Source organism: Coenobita brevimanus, chromosome 70 (genome assembly GCF_032717465.1).
Source record: "Coenobita brevimanus isolate Jiangsu-jjx chromosome 70, ASM3271746v2, whole genome shotgun sequence".
In the NCBI taxonomy this organism is placed as follows: domain Eukaryota; kingdom Metazoa; phylum Arthropoda; class Malacostraca; order Decapoda; family Coenobitidae; genus Coenobita; species Coenobita brevimanus.
In genome coordinates, this window is record NC_137023.1 from 42,402,152 (window position 1) to 42,419,571 (window position 17,420).

Here is a 17,420-nt window from a genome sequence, read left to right on the forward strand (position 1 = left end):
TTCATGTCCATTGTTGTTGCTGATAAACACGTCGTCTGCTAGGGAGTTGGAAGTGACCTCCCAGTCGCGTGGGGTGAACTCGATAAAGAAGAAGGTGGCCGTCGACGTCCACCGTGTGATAGGGTATGGACGTCCAAGCTCGGTTTGGACGTCCGTTTTGTGCTGCACAAATTGTTCACGGGTCCCCGTGTGATACCCGCTTAAGGCAGTGTGAAAGGGGAAATAGTAGGGAAGTGAAAGATAGGAATAATAGATTGTTGGTGGAGAAGAGAGAGAAATTGAGGAGATGGAAGGAGCACTTTGAGGATTTGTTGAATGTAGAGAGTGAGAGCAGTGTGAGTATAAGTGGTTGGGGAATGGCTGGGAGAAGAAGAGATGAGAGGAGGGAGGAAGAGATCAGTAGGTTGGAAGTAGTGGAAGAGATGAAGAAGATTAAGCTGGGAAAGGCCCCAGGAATTGATGGAATGTGTGGTGAAATGCTTAGGTATGGGGGTGAGATTGTTGTGGAGTGGATATGGAAGTTCTGTAGATTGGCTTGGGAAGAGGGAAGGGTTCCAGAGGACTGGAAATCAGGTATAATTGTTCCTCTGTACAAAGGAAAAGGGGAGAGAGAAGTATGTGGTAACCATAGGGGTATTTGCCTTCTTAGTGTGACTGGTAAAATATATGGCAGAATACTCATTGATTGGGTTAGGCATATGACAGAGGAGCTAGTGGGAGAAAAACAAGGGGGATTTAGGAAGGGAAAAGGGTGTGTAGATCAGATATTTGTTCTAAGATGTTAAGTGGAGAAGTATCTAGAGAAGGGAAGGAAAGTGTATGCTGCCTTCATGGACTTGGAGAAAGCTTATGACAGAATAGATAGACAAGGTATGTGGAAGGTATTATGAATATATGGAGTGGAAGGGAAATTGCTGAGTGCTGTGAAGAGTATGTACGAGGGAGCTAGGGCTACGGTGCGAGTAGATGGTGAGCTGAGTGAGTTCTTTGATCTCAATGTGGGACTGAAACAGGGGTGTGTGATGTCTCCATGGCTGTTTAATATATATATGGATGGGGTTGTAAAGGAGCTGCAAGGTAGGGCAGTGGATGTGGGGGTGGCCCTAATGAATGAGGGTGAGATTTGGAAGCTTCCGGTGTTGCTGTTTGCTGATGATACAGTATTGTTGAGTGAAGATGAATGGGAGTTGCAAGGTTTGGTGAATGAATTTGGGACAGTGTGTAGGAGGAGGAAGCTGAAAGTTAATGTAAACAAAAGTAAAGTTATGGTGTTTGAGAGGAATGAAGTCACAGAGTGTGCAGTGAGGTTGGATGGTGAGGATATGGAGAATGTGAGTCCATTCAAGTACTTGGGTAGTGTGATGAGTAAGGATGGAACTTTGGGGGATGAAGTACGTGAAAGGGTACAGCAGGGAAGAAAGGTTGTTGGTACACTGAAAGCAGTGATGAGAAATAGGGACGTGAGTATGGAAGTTAAGAAGTCACTGCATGATGGTATTGTGATCCCTACCCTGACGTATGGAAGCGAGGCGTGGACCTTGCAAGAGGGGAACAAGTCAAGAGTGAGAGCAGTGGAAATGAGTTACTTGAAAGGAGCATGTGGAGTGACGTGGAGTGACAGGCTGACGAATGAAGAAGTGAAGGAACGTTGTGGGGTAGATGTGGATGTGGTTGAAAAGATTAGGAGAAATACACTGAGGTGGTTTGGACATGTGGAGAGAATGGAGGATGAAAGACTGACTAAGAGGGTGTATGTAGGTGAGGTGGAGGGAGGGAGAGGGAGGGGTAGACCGAGGATGAGGTGGAGGGATGGAGTTGAGAGGTATATGAGGGAGGGGAGGGTGAGTTGGGGGGAGGGGAGTCAAATGGAGGGTGACAGAGTGACTTGGAGGCGTTTTGTCTGCGGCCACCCTTTGCGGGATTAGGGCGTCGGGCTATAGATAGATAGATAGCTACAAGTACTTTATTTCCTGGTGTATGTGACTCATATCTGTGGTTTTAGTGCATCCTGTCATTATTATCAAAGTTGTATTTCGTGAATGCTGGAGCTTTTCCATGTTTATGTTTAATGCACTACCTCACCTCTGGATCAAGTAATTCAATGGTGTGTTAATTAATTTCTTGATACAGGATATTGTCCTTAATCATTCTTTATGTGGGCCAAAAGTGGTACACATGAGTGTTTCAATATATGAAGTTTGTATTGTAGCCTCTGCAACTATTTTGTAACTGCACTTAGATAATATTTACAACTTAAAATGGGTATACAAAAGCTGACCTGGTGTGACCTGTTTCACAAAATATAATGCATAAATGACATTACATATTAGAGGCAACAAGTCTATGGATGTCCCCCCAATGCAAGAAACTTGATTGAGCTAAAGTGTTGTACAATAATACACTAACATAATATCAAGAAAAATGTAACTAAGAGACAGTGTCCCCAAACATACACAACTTGTTTAGTAAAAAGTGTAAACAAGGTAATAACTGTAATGAAAACAAATAACACCATGAACTGCAGTATGCAATAATAATAATAATAATAATAATAATAATAATAATGATATACCTACTGATACCAGCTTATCGAAGAAAATGCAAGTTTATGGTAAAACCTTCTAATGCAGTATGCCTATGCAAGATAAAAATAAATAAATAAATAAATAATAACCTCCTCATAAAAAAAAGGTGCATTGTGCTATTAATAACAGAGATATTTATAACACTGACTGCATAAAATTACATAATGGCTGGTTATAAATGAAAACAAAGTAATGACCTGCTTTGCAATAAGTCTGTGGAGAACATTGATGATGAAGCCAAGTAGCTTGGGGTGATGTGTGAGAGTTTGAATGACGGTGCGCATGAAGAGCGTAGGCAGTTCTGGCTGCTCCATTAGCTGCTGCAGCACAAATGCCAGAACCTCTGCCGTGTAGATGCTACGCTCAGCAAAGCACAGACCCGTTGCTGAGAGGGTAAGGACAGGTAAGATGTGGAATGTAAAGCTGTTCAAATAAAATACTCTGGCACAATAGGCTGGTTACTGCGAATATTCGAAACACTACTCATATTCATACAATACTAGTACAGTAATGTACTCATATCATCCTGACCTTTTTTCCCCCCTAAGGATGGGATAAGGTAGGACCCAGAAAATGGAAAGAGAATGTAAGAAAGCTGGAGAAATATCAATAACATGCTAATGAAAAGGGCCAAACACTTATTTACACACCATTCAAGCTCCTCAAAACCTGATGAAATGCTTCATACTATCTGCCCGATAGAGTCAGTCTGATGACTTAATGGGAGGGGGAGCATCAATCCCCGTAATGTGCTTCTCCTTATATAATTCATCCAACCAACTTAATTACCCATCAGTTCTACAGCCTCATCTTCTTACTTTCTTGCCAAACTACTGTACCTTGCTTCTTACACAGTAATGTATTAAATGAAATTAATTGGGAGTAAATTCTTTTCTCCAATCCATGTTCTGCCTTAAAATGCTGATAACCCTGCAGGTAGGGGAATAAGATCTCAACAGCACAAACCAAACTTGTTCTATAAATTACATCCATCCATCCATCATCCAATTCTACGTTCCCCCATGAGGAGAGTAGAAGCCCGGGGCTAGGCAATTTGGTCCTGACATTTAAGATGAGAGTGACCAGCCTCACTCATCCCTGAATGGCATTACATGAGCAATAACCCCAATCATCCCTTGGATATAAACCTTCACTGGCTCAATCCGACTGGAGCGCTGTAATTACCCACTAAACCACCAGGCATCTAATTTGGTTATGTGGTTACCACCCAGCATAGTAAATGGTTTCCTGGTGTACAGGAAACCATTAGGCTTGTCACTCAGTGTAGAGTCACCCATTGGCAGAAGGAAGAGGAATGAATGAAGAAATGAAAGACAAAAGAGGGAATGTAAAGTCACCCGTAGGCAGAAGGGCGTGGAAAGAATGAAGGAAAGAAAGACAGAAGAGGAAGGAAGGAATGGAGAGAGGAAAGGAAAGGCCAGACACCTGAGAGCAGCACTACATTGAGTGAGTGGATGGTATTACAAATGGTGACTAAATGAGCTGAATGAAAACCCTCCATTCTGTGCTGTACTGGCATTAAGCCTCGTGACCCTACTGAACACTGACAGCAATAAAACCAGTCTGGTAGCGTCTTCGACATAGTACAAGGGAGATGGAAATGGACCTTCTTTTTCTATGATTCGTGCCTAATAAGAGACCAAAGGGCCTTTCTTTGGATCTCCCCACCCCATGTGGCATTACTGTTACCTCTACTTGGATCAGAATGTGGTGTCATTAGCACTACAGCTACTTTTTTGGGGGGTGAAAAGTAGTCCACTATTACCATTCTACTCAATACTGTACTGTATTTTTGTGCTGCTAACTGGATCGGTTGTGAATGGTCAGGATTATATCTCCACCAATCATGTCCCAGGAAACTGCAGGGCATAACTGGTTGTGACTGGTCAAAATGACACAGGAAAATGCAGCTTTAGGGCAGCGAGTAGTGTCGGAATATCTCAGAATTGCAGCATTTGCTACTGTTTCACTACTCAATAAAAAGTCGTGCACTAAAGCTACTTGTTAAAAATAAATAAATAAATAAATAAAATAAAATAAAATAACATCCTCACTTGTGCCGTTACTCCTAACACTGAAGATAATGATGAAGAACAGCACAACACAAAAGTTCATCATCATCATCATCCGGACCTCTTTTCCCAACCTAAGGTGGAGTGTGGAGTAGCAACATCCAGACAACCAAAGTTTGCCCAAATCAAAGGACCATGCTTCCATTCACTTATCATTCAAGCCCACAAAATCCTGGCTCCATGTGATAGGCGAAAGAAAAATTTCACCACATTCTGTAGCTTCTCTGATACAGCCAATCTGTACACTGTCATGTTAAAAAGGAGTGACAAATCCCTGGTCATGCACTTCTCTGTACAAAATTCATCCAGCCAGCTCGATCTCTTGTAAGTCCCATAACCTCACCAGATTCCATACCTCTCTTCCCCACACTCTCATCCACCATATCCCTTCACCTTCTTGGCCCACCTCACCTCCTCCCTCCTTCAAATTGGATAAGATATACCTTTTTCACCACTCTATTGTCATCCATTCTCTCCACATGACTATACTATCTCAGTACATTTTCTTCGATTCTGGTGTACATAGGCTTCCTCACTCCACATCTTTCATGAATCACATTATTTCGTATCCTATCCACTCTCTGTACTCCACATACATTCCTCAGCAGTCCCACCTCCACTGCTCTTACTCCTGACTTTTCATTTTCATGTCACACCGTAGACTCACACTCATATGTTAAAGTTGGCACTAACAATCCTTCATGTAAGCCTTGTCCAGCTGCAACACTCAAGCCTCTGTTTCTTATCAAGGTCTTCATGGCACCAGCTACTTTCCTTCCTTGTGTCACTCTACTTCCCACTTCTTTTGCACATTTTCCTCTTTTCTATCACTGTACCCAGGTATTTGAACTCTCCCACCAATTCCAGTCTCTCTCTCCATTCACTTTAACATCACACTAGGAGTCTCCTTCTCTCTAGATAACCATCATTTTACTCTTTTCTGCATTTACTTTCAAAGCATGACGCTCACAGACATCTACCAAACTGCACTAGCTTACCAAGCTCTTGACCAGTATTTGCAAGTAGTACCGCATCATCAGCATACATCATATTTAAGATATTCCATTCATCACCATTCATTACCAACGTCATCCCTCTCTCCATTGCTCATGTTTTTACTTTTCTCATCACCTCATCCATATAAGTACCGAACAACCATTGGGACATCACACAACCTTGTCGCACACCCACACTGATCATGAACCATTCACTTAGATGCCCATTTACCCTGACACATGCCTCACTACCATCATAAAAACTCTTGATGGCATCTGGCAGCTTACCATCTACACTGTACATGTGCAGAACCTTCCACAATCCTTCTCTGTGTAGTTTGTCGTATGCTTTTTCCAAATCCACAAATGCCATAATCACCTTAAGTCTTTCTCACAAGCCCTCTCCACTATCTCTCACTGCAAATATTTGATCCACACATCCTCTGCCACTCCTAAATCACCCCGTTCGTCACTCACTAGGACTTCTGATATTTCTCATACTTTCTCAATGATAATTCTTCCATATACCTTACCTTACAACACTCAATAGACTTATGCCACAATAATTCTTGCACTCACTTTGCTCATCATTATTTTTTTTACAGGGGTACGGTGCAATCACTGCCTTTTTCCACTCCACTGGCACAGTCTCATCCATCCGTGCCTTCTTACATATCTCCAATGAGCATTTAATTCCGCTCTCTACACTACATTTAATCATCTCTGCATACACCTCATCAACCCTAGCTGGTTTCCAATTTTTCAGCCGCTTCACAATGTTCTTCACCTCTGTGAGTGTCACGTTTCCTGGCACAGCTTTTCTTCTCTGTTCACCCCCCAAACCAATCATATTAACAGTTGCTTTGCTCCCTCCATTCCCATTCATCAGACTTTCAAAATATTCCTTCAATCTGGTCCTTACTTCATCCCCATGGGTTAATAATCTGTCACTAACATCCTTCACACTTTCACATTTCTTTCCACAGTCACTTCTATATTTCCGCACCTCTTTCCAGAATAACTTCCTATTTTCAGAGTAGTTTGCATTCATTTTTCTTTCTATTTCATTATTTACCTCCTCCATTTTCCTCTTCACTAGTCTCTTTATGTGCTTCTTGCTCTGAATATATTCAGTTCTTATTTCAACAGAACCCCTGTCCTGTATCCACTCTAGCCACTTCTTCCTCTTTTCCTCCATTGCTCTCTTAACCTCTTCATCCCACCATGCCATACCTTTCTTCTTTGTCGTTACTCTTGCCACAGCACACACCAGTTTAGCATTCTTAACTAAGCAATCCCTATATGCATTCCACAAGCTGTCCAGATCCATTTCATTCCAATTCACTGATTCTAACTCCTCCTCTACTTAGGCTCTGTATTCTACTGCCATTTCTTTGATCCTCAGTTTCTTGACTTTCAGTCCATCTCCCTGATTGCTCCTCCCTCTCTTAGTCCATCTCATTCCTCTCAGCTTGATCTTACATACCACAATCATATGATCTGACAAACCACTGCATCATCCTCTCACTGCCCTCGTATTAGCAACACTTCCCAGCATCGATTTCTCTACGAGCATGTAATCAACCAGGCTCCTTTCAACAAGATCTCCATTCCTTCTATACCATGTATATTTATATGCATCTTTGTGTTTGAAATAAAAATTACAAATGCACAACCTCCTTTCCTGACACATATCCTTCAGTCACTTCCCATTATCATTCTCTCCTGGTACAGTACTCCATCATTACCCATTATTCACAGGACTAGCGCCTACTCTCCCATTCATATCGCCCTTTACAAACATTTCATAACTCTTGGGCATTTCTCCAACTACTTTATCCAGCTCATTCCAAAACCTGTCTTTCTCTGTTTCACTCCTGTCACCACGTGGTGCATACGCTACAATCACTGGCACTTTCACCTTCTCAAACTTGAACTTGATATACATACATCTAAAGATGACACATTTGTAATCTCTCATTCCACTCCGCCACACTGCATTCATCAACAAAGCAACTCCTTCTTTACATCTTCCTCGCTCATTCATGCCCGACCTTACACATTTTAAACCCTCCCACTCCTCCAATTCACACCCTTTCATCTTTGTTTCAATGCCATTACAATGTATCTCTCACTCTTGAACACATTCCCCACTTCCACCCTCTTGATTTCCTCATTCCCACCTCTCACAATGCACATGGCCATGCAAATGTGCCCGTTTGGTTGGGGCCGTGGGCAGGTATTGGGCCCTCCGAGGCTCTCAGAAATATCTGCCATTAAACCTGGCCAAAAACCCCAGTTATGAGGTTACCACCCAGTGTAGTAAATGGTTTCCTGGGTACAGGAAACCATTTGGCTTGTCACACAATGTAGAGACCATATGGCAACACTGGGTGAGTGGATGATGTGCATCCCCACCTACCACTACAGACGTTCAAAGAGGATCAAAGCATTTACTTTCTCATTAATCACTTTCTTTAGACTAAGTGTCTTCATTCAGCATGACAATCATCATCTAAACCAAACCTACGGCTCTGAAAACTAAATTGCCCACTTGTCTTTTTCAGTAACAAAAAATACTTTTTCCAACAGCCAACATAAAACTTCAAGATTCAAGTTGACAATGTGGTGAAAAATGGTCAGGGGTTCATAAAAACTGAGGAGGGATGGAGGTAAGCCAAACAGACAATTATCTATGGATTACTTTGGCACAAAAAGCAGTGATAAGAAACAGGGAAGTGAGCATGGAAGTGAAAAAGTTACTCCATGACAGTATTGTGATACCAACTCTAACATATGGTAGTGAAGCTTGGACCTTGTTGAAGGGACAGAAGTCAAGAGTGAGAGCAGTGGAAATGAGTTATTTGACAGGAGCATGTGGAGTCACATGGAGAGACAGACTGACAAATGAGAAGTGAAGGAGCATTGTGGTATGGATGTGAATGTGATAGGAAGCGTTAAGAGAAACACATTGTGGTGGTTGGCCATGTGGAGAGGATGGAGAGTGAGACTCTGATGAGGAGAATGTATGTGAGTGAGGTGGAGGAGGGCAGAGAGAGGGGGAGGCCAATTATGAGATGGAGGGATGGAATGGAGAGGTATATGAGGGGTGTGTGAGCTGGGAGCAGGGCAGTGAAATGGCGAGGGACAGGGTGCCATGGAGGCGATTTGTTTGTGGCCACCCCTTACGGGATTAATGGGTCTGGCAATAGATAGATATATTACCAGCAATACAACAACAGCAGCAAAGATTAACTCATTCTAACCACCATAATTATCAGTTTACTGAAAACTTTGCCATTAATGTTACCTTTAATAACAGTTTTGACATCACACTTCTCATTTTCAATAAGATGTAAGGCCACCAGGAGGTCAACGGGAGTGAGTGGTGATGCACCTGTGTCCAGTGTCACACCCCAAAGTCTATTGAATACCTGGAGGGGAGAGTAAATTGTCACAACTTAGGACACCATGGTCTTGGGATTGTATTCATACAACTTCCTAAGCTTAACTCAACATAGGACAGGGCTCTTACTATGACAGACAGTACCTTAATAAAGACCACTTAGAGGTGGTCCCTGCACTTTCTTTTTTTTTTTTTTCTTTTTTTTTTTTTTAATGGTGCTTCTTATGGCTACAGTACAGTACATAATAACCTGGAAATTTGTATACTCATATTTTAGCAAGTCCTTGTCCATCTCATACCCATTTATCAGGTCTTTATTTTTCTTTTCCCTTGCTTGCTGAAAAATGCTTAACTTCAGGATACTATAGTGGCAAAACTATGGGATATATCACTCTAAATATCCATACACACATACCCCATCACAAACTATATGATCCACCATGCATGCTTATATATATATATATATATATATATATATATATACAGTATATATATATATAAAACTTTTTTTGCAAACAGGACGAGGCACTTAATTTCCTTGAGCAGCAGTTTATGGATTCAGTTGTACCAATTTTGAATAAGTGGCATTCATCGAAACTCTCTGGAATAAGGTATTTAAGGCTAACATTTCACTCCACTCTCCACTACATTTAATCACCTCTGTATGTTCCTCATCAGCACCTGCTGCCTTTCTGTTCTTCAATCTTTTGTACATTTTCTTCACTCATGCCAGTGTCACATTCTCAGGCACCACAGTCCTCCTCTGCACACCATCAAAATCAATCATATTTGCTGTTGTTCTGCTTGCACCCTTCCCACTCATCAGCCTCCAATCTGTCACATCCATCTGGTGCTGTGTTGCTTGCTAATACTGACCTAGAGCTTTACAAAGTGGCTCAGAGCTTCGAAAGTGTACACGAGTATCATGCTTTGAAATTAAAAGCAGATTAATGCAGTGATGGTTGTTGCCAACCATTCACACACCCACATATTAACATGGATACTAACACATCTCATGCAATCTTTTTTCCAAGCTACACACTTACACTGCTGTCTAGTATCAACACCTTCAGAGCACCTTACCTGTGCCACTCTGATTTAACCTTCCTTTGAAAATTACCAGTATCTATTTTTTCTATTATTGCACTAACATACTCAAACTCCCACATCAATTCAATTCTCTCTCTCTCTATTCATCAGCACATCACACTGAAAGTAGAGAAATTCTTTTCTCTTATACCTCCCAGTATATCATCATTCCCTCTTTCACTACACAATTGGGTGAGATCACATCTCCCACAACCTTATAATTTTCCAACCTTCTCCTCAGCTTACCTCTTTAACAACATGTGGATTGAGTTTGATAAGTTTAGGTAGGACAGCGATCACCTCTTTCTTGCTAAGTCCAGTCAAGACAGGGATGAGAAAACGGACATCTGATACCCGGCGATTGTACAATTCACGTACCCGACACACCAATGCTTCACTTGGTGGAGCTAAATGAAACAAAAGAAGGTGGAGGGGAAAATACAATGATAAAAAATCTTTAGCAGGGCTGTGTATAAATGAATACTGCACATACATAATACTTGGCCACAACATCACTTTATGATAATCAATGAAGGGAAAAAAGCTTAATGAAAATCATACTAAAAATAAACAAAATATAAATCTATCAATGAAAACATAAAAGATAGCTTCAAATAGTGAATAAACCAACATCTAATACCATGCTCACTTTTCAGTAATAAGGTCCCTGACTTTACAATAACACTGGAATCTAACCTTACTTCTCTAACACAAAACTGCAGAGTAAGGCTTAATCTCTGCCGGGCTGATTCTTTGTAAAGTAGTCATTGTTTCATAAACAATGTAAACTGTATCCCATATGACATTTGCAGTCTAGCCTGTGACAACCTTCACTGTCTCATATGAGGTCTGCAACTCAGCAAGGATTAAAATACATTCCTACAGTTCTGGCAAGAACAGTTTTCATTAACAAAGACTTCAAGTTTTATATCCCAGTGGTTAATTGGTAGTGCTGGGTCAGAATGTAATTCTATAATGAGACTGTTAACCCCTGCCAAGCTGCAAACCTCATACGAGGGACAAAGAAGGCCAGCATGGGCCAAGCTGCGAAACTCATATGAGGCACAATTTACACTGGTTACAAAACAATGACACTGGGGAGGTAAACTACCTTATAAAGAATCAGCCTAGCAGGGGTTAAGGCAAGACTGTACAGGTACTGCTACAGTTCACATAATACAGTAGGAATGGCATACATGAGGAATATCTATCTTCTTAAGATATTTGTGGAAAGATAAATATTATCTTGAAATAACAATGATGCACAATGACAAAAGGTATATGAATATTTAAGTTCCACAGTATATTTTTCAGATGAAACTTAAACTTACCAATAGCAGATGTACAACATTAAATTCTAAATTTAATCAACTGTCATTTATCATACCTTTCTCAGTGAGAATGTGAATGATACGTGTGATTAGTGTTTCTCCACCCTTGGGGCATGTCTCAACAAGCCTGAGAAGCTGAGGAGAGTCCATGCCCATGTGTCGTATGGGCCCCTCCAGCAGCCGCAGGATTGCACGCTTGGCCTCATTCACGGTCTTTACATACACCTGCGCCAAGCTGGAGGGAAGGACAAAGAGAGGCATTATTTATTATCCCTATGGCAAGGCAAGAAAGAGCATTACCAAAGTGTTCTCAGAATGCTGTAATGTTAATTATGGCCTTGCAAGGAGTGGGGGCCTAAAGTTAAACTATTATTGCCAAAACATTCAAGGGCAGAGTAAATGATTGGTCTTTGTCTGTGAGGGAATTACAAGACTGAAAAACCTCCTACTCTTGGGGATTCATACCAAGGTATACAGTATCAGAAAAGCTGTAATAAGTTAAGTTTTCAGGCACTCATGGGAAACTGGGGGCACTGGAGGGTCAAATGATCTGTTTAAGAGATATATTGGAATATAATATATAGTATACTGGTACTGTATATAAAATGTGTAATGTGAGCATACATGTATACATACCGATATATACTGTTGTATATATATGGATACATACATAGTTAAACCAACTCTAATATGAGCACCCTGAACACAAAACTTGTACATACACAGTTGTATATTTGTGACTATTTTAAAAACATCAATGTGATTTTTTTATGCATCCATAGTTTAAATTCTCTTGGCGGGGAAAGAATGCACCCAGTCAATCTTCAGCAGAGTCTGGTGTCATTTATTTACGTTAATTCTCGCCACTTTTGAAAATTAGTTCAAGTACTATGTATTTTCTCTAATTTCATAATTGTGAATTAGCATTCCTAACAATCTATTTCTGTCTTTATGAATATAAAAATTTCTTACAATTCATCGAGCACTTTAGATTATTTTTACCTAGTTTGCCCTACATAATTCTAACTGTATATCCCTTTATTCTGATTTACTGTCCCAATCACATAAAAAGGCTGTCCCCTTCTATTACAGCTATCCAGATATTTCATATACAAGTGTGTAGACTTATGATACATTTACACAGGGAGGTTGTGATGAGACAGAGAAGTGTTTAGAAAGAATCATCACAAATTTCCAGGATAAACAAGTCTGCAAAATGGATAACTATTATTACAGATAATTTTGTATTTTTCACTTTACTACAATTCAGTCACCCAATCAATAATCAACATTAATTCAACACAGACTATAAACAACTTCAGTTTAAAAGGGCTTATAAATACAACCCCCAATCAACTGTCCAGGTGTCGGCTAACACACAGCTTCCCCTATACTGTTAAGAAGAAATTCATGTTATATACAAAATTTCTGTATATACAAAGCCTAACAAATACACTTAAGATACACTTTGCAGATACTTTAGAGAAAAAGTCAGTTGATTTTCACTGTACATTACTTACTGGTCATATTCAGAGCCTTTCACACAGTGTACTGCACATCACCACTAACCTTACATACTGACAGACAACGGAAAAATAGAAAAATCATAACCACAAGAGGGAAAGGGAAGTTAGACGGAGGAAGAAAAATTAAACTGATAAGTGAAAAAAAACTGAAATTCATGGGGTATACATAACTCCTCCTTCCTCCAATCACCAGTCTTACTAATCCTGTGTATCCATACAAGTGATATAAAGCAGACATTGATTCTGACTTCCTCAATAACAGATCTCAAACAATACCAAACAGTAGTAACCTGAACAATGCAAAAAATACTTAAAGAAACCCAATACAATAGGTGCCATTACTGTACGAAGGGGAGAAAACTCACTCATGTATGAGAGCCTGGTTGAGCGGAAGAAGCGTGAGGCAGAGGTAAAGGCATGCTTTGACGGTGGATTCAGTCCACTCAGCAGGTGGAGGGTAGGGGCGGCCCAAGGGGTAAGAACAGAGTGTAGTGGGTGGAGAGGTGTCCAGAAGGTAGCGTAAGTGGCGCTGGGAACACTCCACCACCACCTCCAGTGCTGATGTTCCACCTTCACAAACTTCCACAAGGATGGGTATCACTTCATTCCTCACCTACACACATACAGTATAAGTTTGAATATCATCATTCAATAAAACGAAAACTGCAGCATATAATTTTTAATCCTTTCAAACACATCTTAGTCTGGTTACCATCAAAGAATTCCATTTTATCCTAGGACAAACATCTTTGATCATACTGTTTACAAATAATTACTGTACCATTAACCACTTCCATCAAATGTTACCTTCTCTGGCTTCTTACAGGTAATTTTACTCAGCTTAACATCTTCAAGCCAAACCTTAGATTATCTATATTTCACTATGGCTAATACAAGACATTTTTAATAAGCTTTGGATATATGCTTAGGATGAGAAGGGTTGCAAACAATCCCAATTAACCTCCTCAGCCTAAACATATTTTTCCATAACCTTGCTAACATAAAAAAAAAAAAAAAAAAAAAAAAAAAAAATCTGTTATTGATTAGATTAAGAGACCTCTCTATATGTGGAAGATTATGAGTTTGCTAAAACAACAGCAACAATCAACCTCTTGTTACCCTTTTCATGCACTGAGGCCTAAGGCTAGGCTACTGTTAATCCAGAACTTAAGGGTCAGTAACCAATCTCTTCCCCTGGCTGCATTACATAATTGAAAATGCTTCCAGTCACCTCATCCAAACTCAAACTTATCTGTGTAGGGCATATTACCATCACTCTGACTGGAGCTTTAAACCACTAAATCGCCTCGTATCTTACATCATCAAATTCAGCAAAACATCCATAATGCCCCATGCACAGAAATTCACTTTGTGGAAAAAATATTATTGGTATAGTTTCACTGCAGTATTAATATATATATATATATATATATATATATATATATATCATCATCATCATCAGCCGTTGAGGTCCACTGCAGGACCGGCCTATCCCTACCGAAGCAGGGACGATACAGCCAATGTATCTCTACCAAGTGGCTTAGGCTGTCTGGCAGAGACTGTATGTAGGGTGAGAAGTGCCTGTGAGTGTAACTGTAGTGTTGGAGTGGCACTGGAAGTGTGTGTAGTCTGTGAACCAAGTGTAATCGGCCCGCCTTAAGCCGACTGGGTGCAAGCATACTAGTACGTGACACTGGTTCAAACACAGCACCCCTTGTGTCCGCCAAAGTGGTCAGTGGCTTGGTGAACGCTTCCCAAAGTTTTTACAACTCTGGCGGGGAGGCGAACCCCCGCCCACCAGCGTGCGAGACGCACACTCTACCACTGTACCACAGAGGCTCCATATATATATATATATATATATATATATATATATATATACAGTAATCCCTCCAATATCCGACGTAACAGGGCCATAGACAGGTCCGGATACTGGTCCTGTCCGAATATTGGGCCCCAGCTTATGGACTTGCACTTATGGACCCTAACTCAGAGAAACACCTATACAACTCCCTCTGGACATGCATAGCACCTATTTAAGACCCAAATCACACCAATAAGGCACATAAATGACTGAAATAAATGCAAAAGAAGCATAAAATGAGGGTTTAGAGGTAGGTTTATACAATATTAAACATTCTGGTTACTGGTTCCTGGACTGGTACTTATGGACCCTAACCTAGCCTAACTCAGAAAAACACCTTCCTACTGCACATGCATAGCTCCTAACACCCTATTCACACCAATAAAGGACATTAAAGAGTGAAATGAGGTGTCTGAGGTAAGTAAAGTATGGAAAAAAGTACAGTATGAAACATTCTACCTACTTACACCAAGTCCATGGCCACCTCGATGAATAACCACCTCCTCTCGGACTCTGACAGTAAGAAGGATTTCCTGAAGCACTTCCAGTACACTGTTCATGAAGTCTTGCACTGAACTTAGTCAATCGCACTCAGAAGTCCGTTCTCTTCACAGTGCACACTCTTGTCTAACTAATGCTCCATTGTAACTTACTAAGTGTTGCACTCTGCACTTTAACTTTTCCCATTCTTCTATTAATTTTCTAAAGCAAAAACAAACAAGTCTATTTACGTTAAATTTTGTTCCAAATTAGTCTTTTCACTCACAACTGTAAATCCTTAACACAACACACTTTTTTTCACGGCACAACACTGTAAATTCCCGTGTGGTCTAGTGGAGAAGTTCTTGCTGTTTAATCACTGTCAGAGTCCGAGAGTATCACTGGCAGGTGACCTAGGGGTGCGTCGCTGGGTCGTGGTGATGGCGTACCCACTGCAGACGACTCTGAAGACAGACGCAAACTCACGTCGAGCGGTGACTCCACCGTGGCTGATGTGCTGGGCTGTGGCTCGGAGCATGAAGGCCTGTCTTGGGGAGGCAACGGAGTGGAGATAGGGCTGGGCACAGCGGGGGTCACGGGCCTGAAAAAACTGTCAATCGTTGATTGACGCAGGGACCAACGATTCTGACGATTGATGATGCACTGCCTGAAAGCACGCACTTCCTCCACAAGTCCCAAGGGCCCCATCTCCCTGTCGCAGTCCGGGTGTTCCAGGTAGTCAAGGACGAACTCTAGGTGTTCCCGGAGTGCCTCAGCTTGGGGATGGCTGGAGTAGTGTCCTGCTGAGAGGAGTCCGCATCATTGTCGCCTTCCTCGTCGGAATCTTCAAGCTCGGTACTGACACCTGCAACTGAAGACGCGATCTCGGTATCAGACAATGTCTGATACCCAGGATCGCCCTCGTCGTCATCCAACCATTCACGCAGATCGTCCACATCAACATCATCGCCATGCGTACATAGGGAAGTCATCCACGTCAAACCCTAGAAAATCGTACTCCACATCCGTTTTGAGAAGCAGACGAGACCAACCATTTTCTAGAGACTTGACAGGGACTTCCTTCCATGCACTGGCCCAGTTGTAGAGTGCAGACTTGATGTTGTAGCGGCGAAGGTTTTCCAAAGTCTGCTGGCCTCGTGTGTCCCGTCCCTCCCTGCGCTCATCCTCGTCCTCGAGAACAACCATCACCTCGTCCAGGAACTTCCATCGGTATAGGCGCTTTGTTGCCACGATCACTCCTTGGTCCATTGGTTGGATGAGAGCAGTCGTATCACGTGGCAGAAACATGCACCTAATCCGGCCATTCTCAGCCACCAAGTCCTTGTCGCACGGGTGGGCAGGTGCATTGTCGAGGAGAAGGAGGGCCTTTACCTGGTCGTGTGGGATTCCCAGTGTCTTCGTCTGGTAATTGATGACCTCCTTGACGAAGTGGCGGTGGAACCAGTCTTTGAAGATCTGGGCTGTAAACCATGCCTTCAAAGAATGGTACCAGACGACAGGAAGGACATCCATCACCCCATGAAGACACCGAGGCTGCTTTGCACGGCCAACAACAATGGGCTTAAGCCGGTGCATGCCGTTAGCATTGGCACAACACAAAGCAGATATCCGTTCCTTGGAGAGCTTGCGGCCAGGTACACGCTTCTCCGTCTCCTCGGCTAGAGTGTTCGTTGGCAAAGAGCGATAGAATAAAACAGTTTCGTCAGCGTTGTAGACTTGACTGAGAGTGAGGCCCTCCCTGTCGATCAAGCCCTTCACCTTGTGCCGAAACTCATCAACTCCATCCTCGTTAGCGTCCAAAGCTTCACCATGAGCTTTACGGTTGGTAAGGCCATGCCGTAACTTGAACGCGAAGAGCCAACCCTCAGATGCCTTGAAGTCTAGGGCGTTGTGAAGCCTGGCGAACTTCTCAGCAGCAGCCTTCAGCTCTGTTCCACATACCATCACACCAGCAGCACGTTGCTGTCGATACCAAATCAACGTGGAGCGGTCAATTTCAGCAAACTTGGGGGTAAACATCACCTTCCTCT

General features: G+C 41.9%; 1 protein-coding gene across 1 annotated transcript in view; it reads right to left on the reverse strand.

Moving 5' to 3' along the window:
• Sym (symplekin scaffold protein) overlaps positions 1-17,420 on the reverse strand; it is a 96,981-nt gene that overhangs the window by 15,335 nt on the left and 64,226 nt on the right. Inside the window, exons 13-17 of the mRNA XM_080277540.1 lie at positions 13,391-13,638; positions 11,556-11,734; positions 10,415-10,575; positions 8,984-9,107; positions 2,783-2,970 (exon numbers count right to left, since the gene is read on the reverse strand). Coding sequence (XP_080133666.1) covers positions 2,783-2,970; positions 8,984-9,107; positions 10,415-10,575; positions 11,556-11,734; positions 13,391-13,638 — 900 coding nt within the window. The remainder of the gene's footprint in view (positions 1-2,782; positions 2,971-8,983; positions 9,108-10,414; positions 10,576-11,555; positions 11,735-13,390; positions 13,639-17,420) is intronic.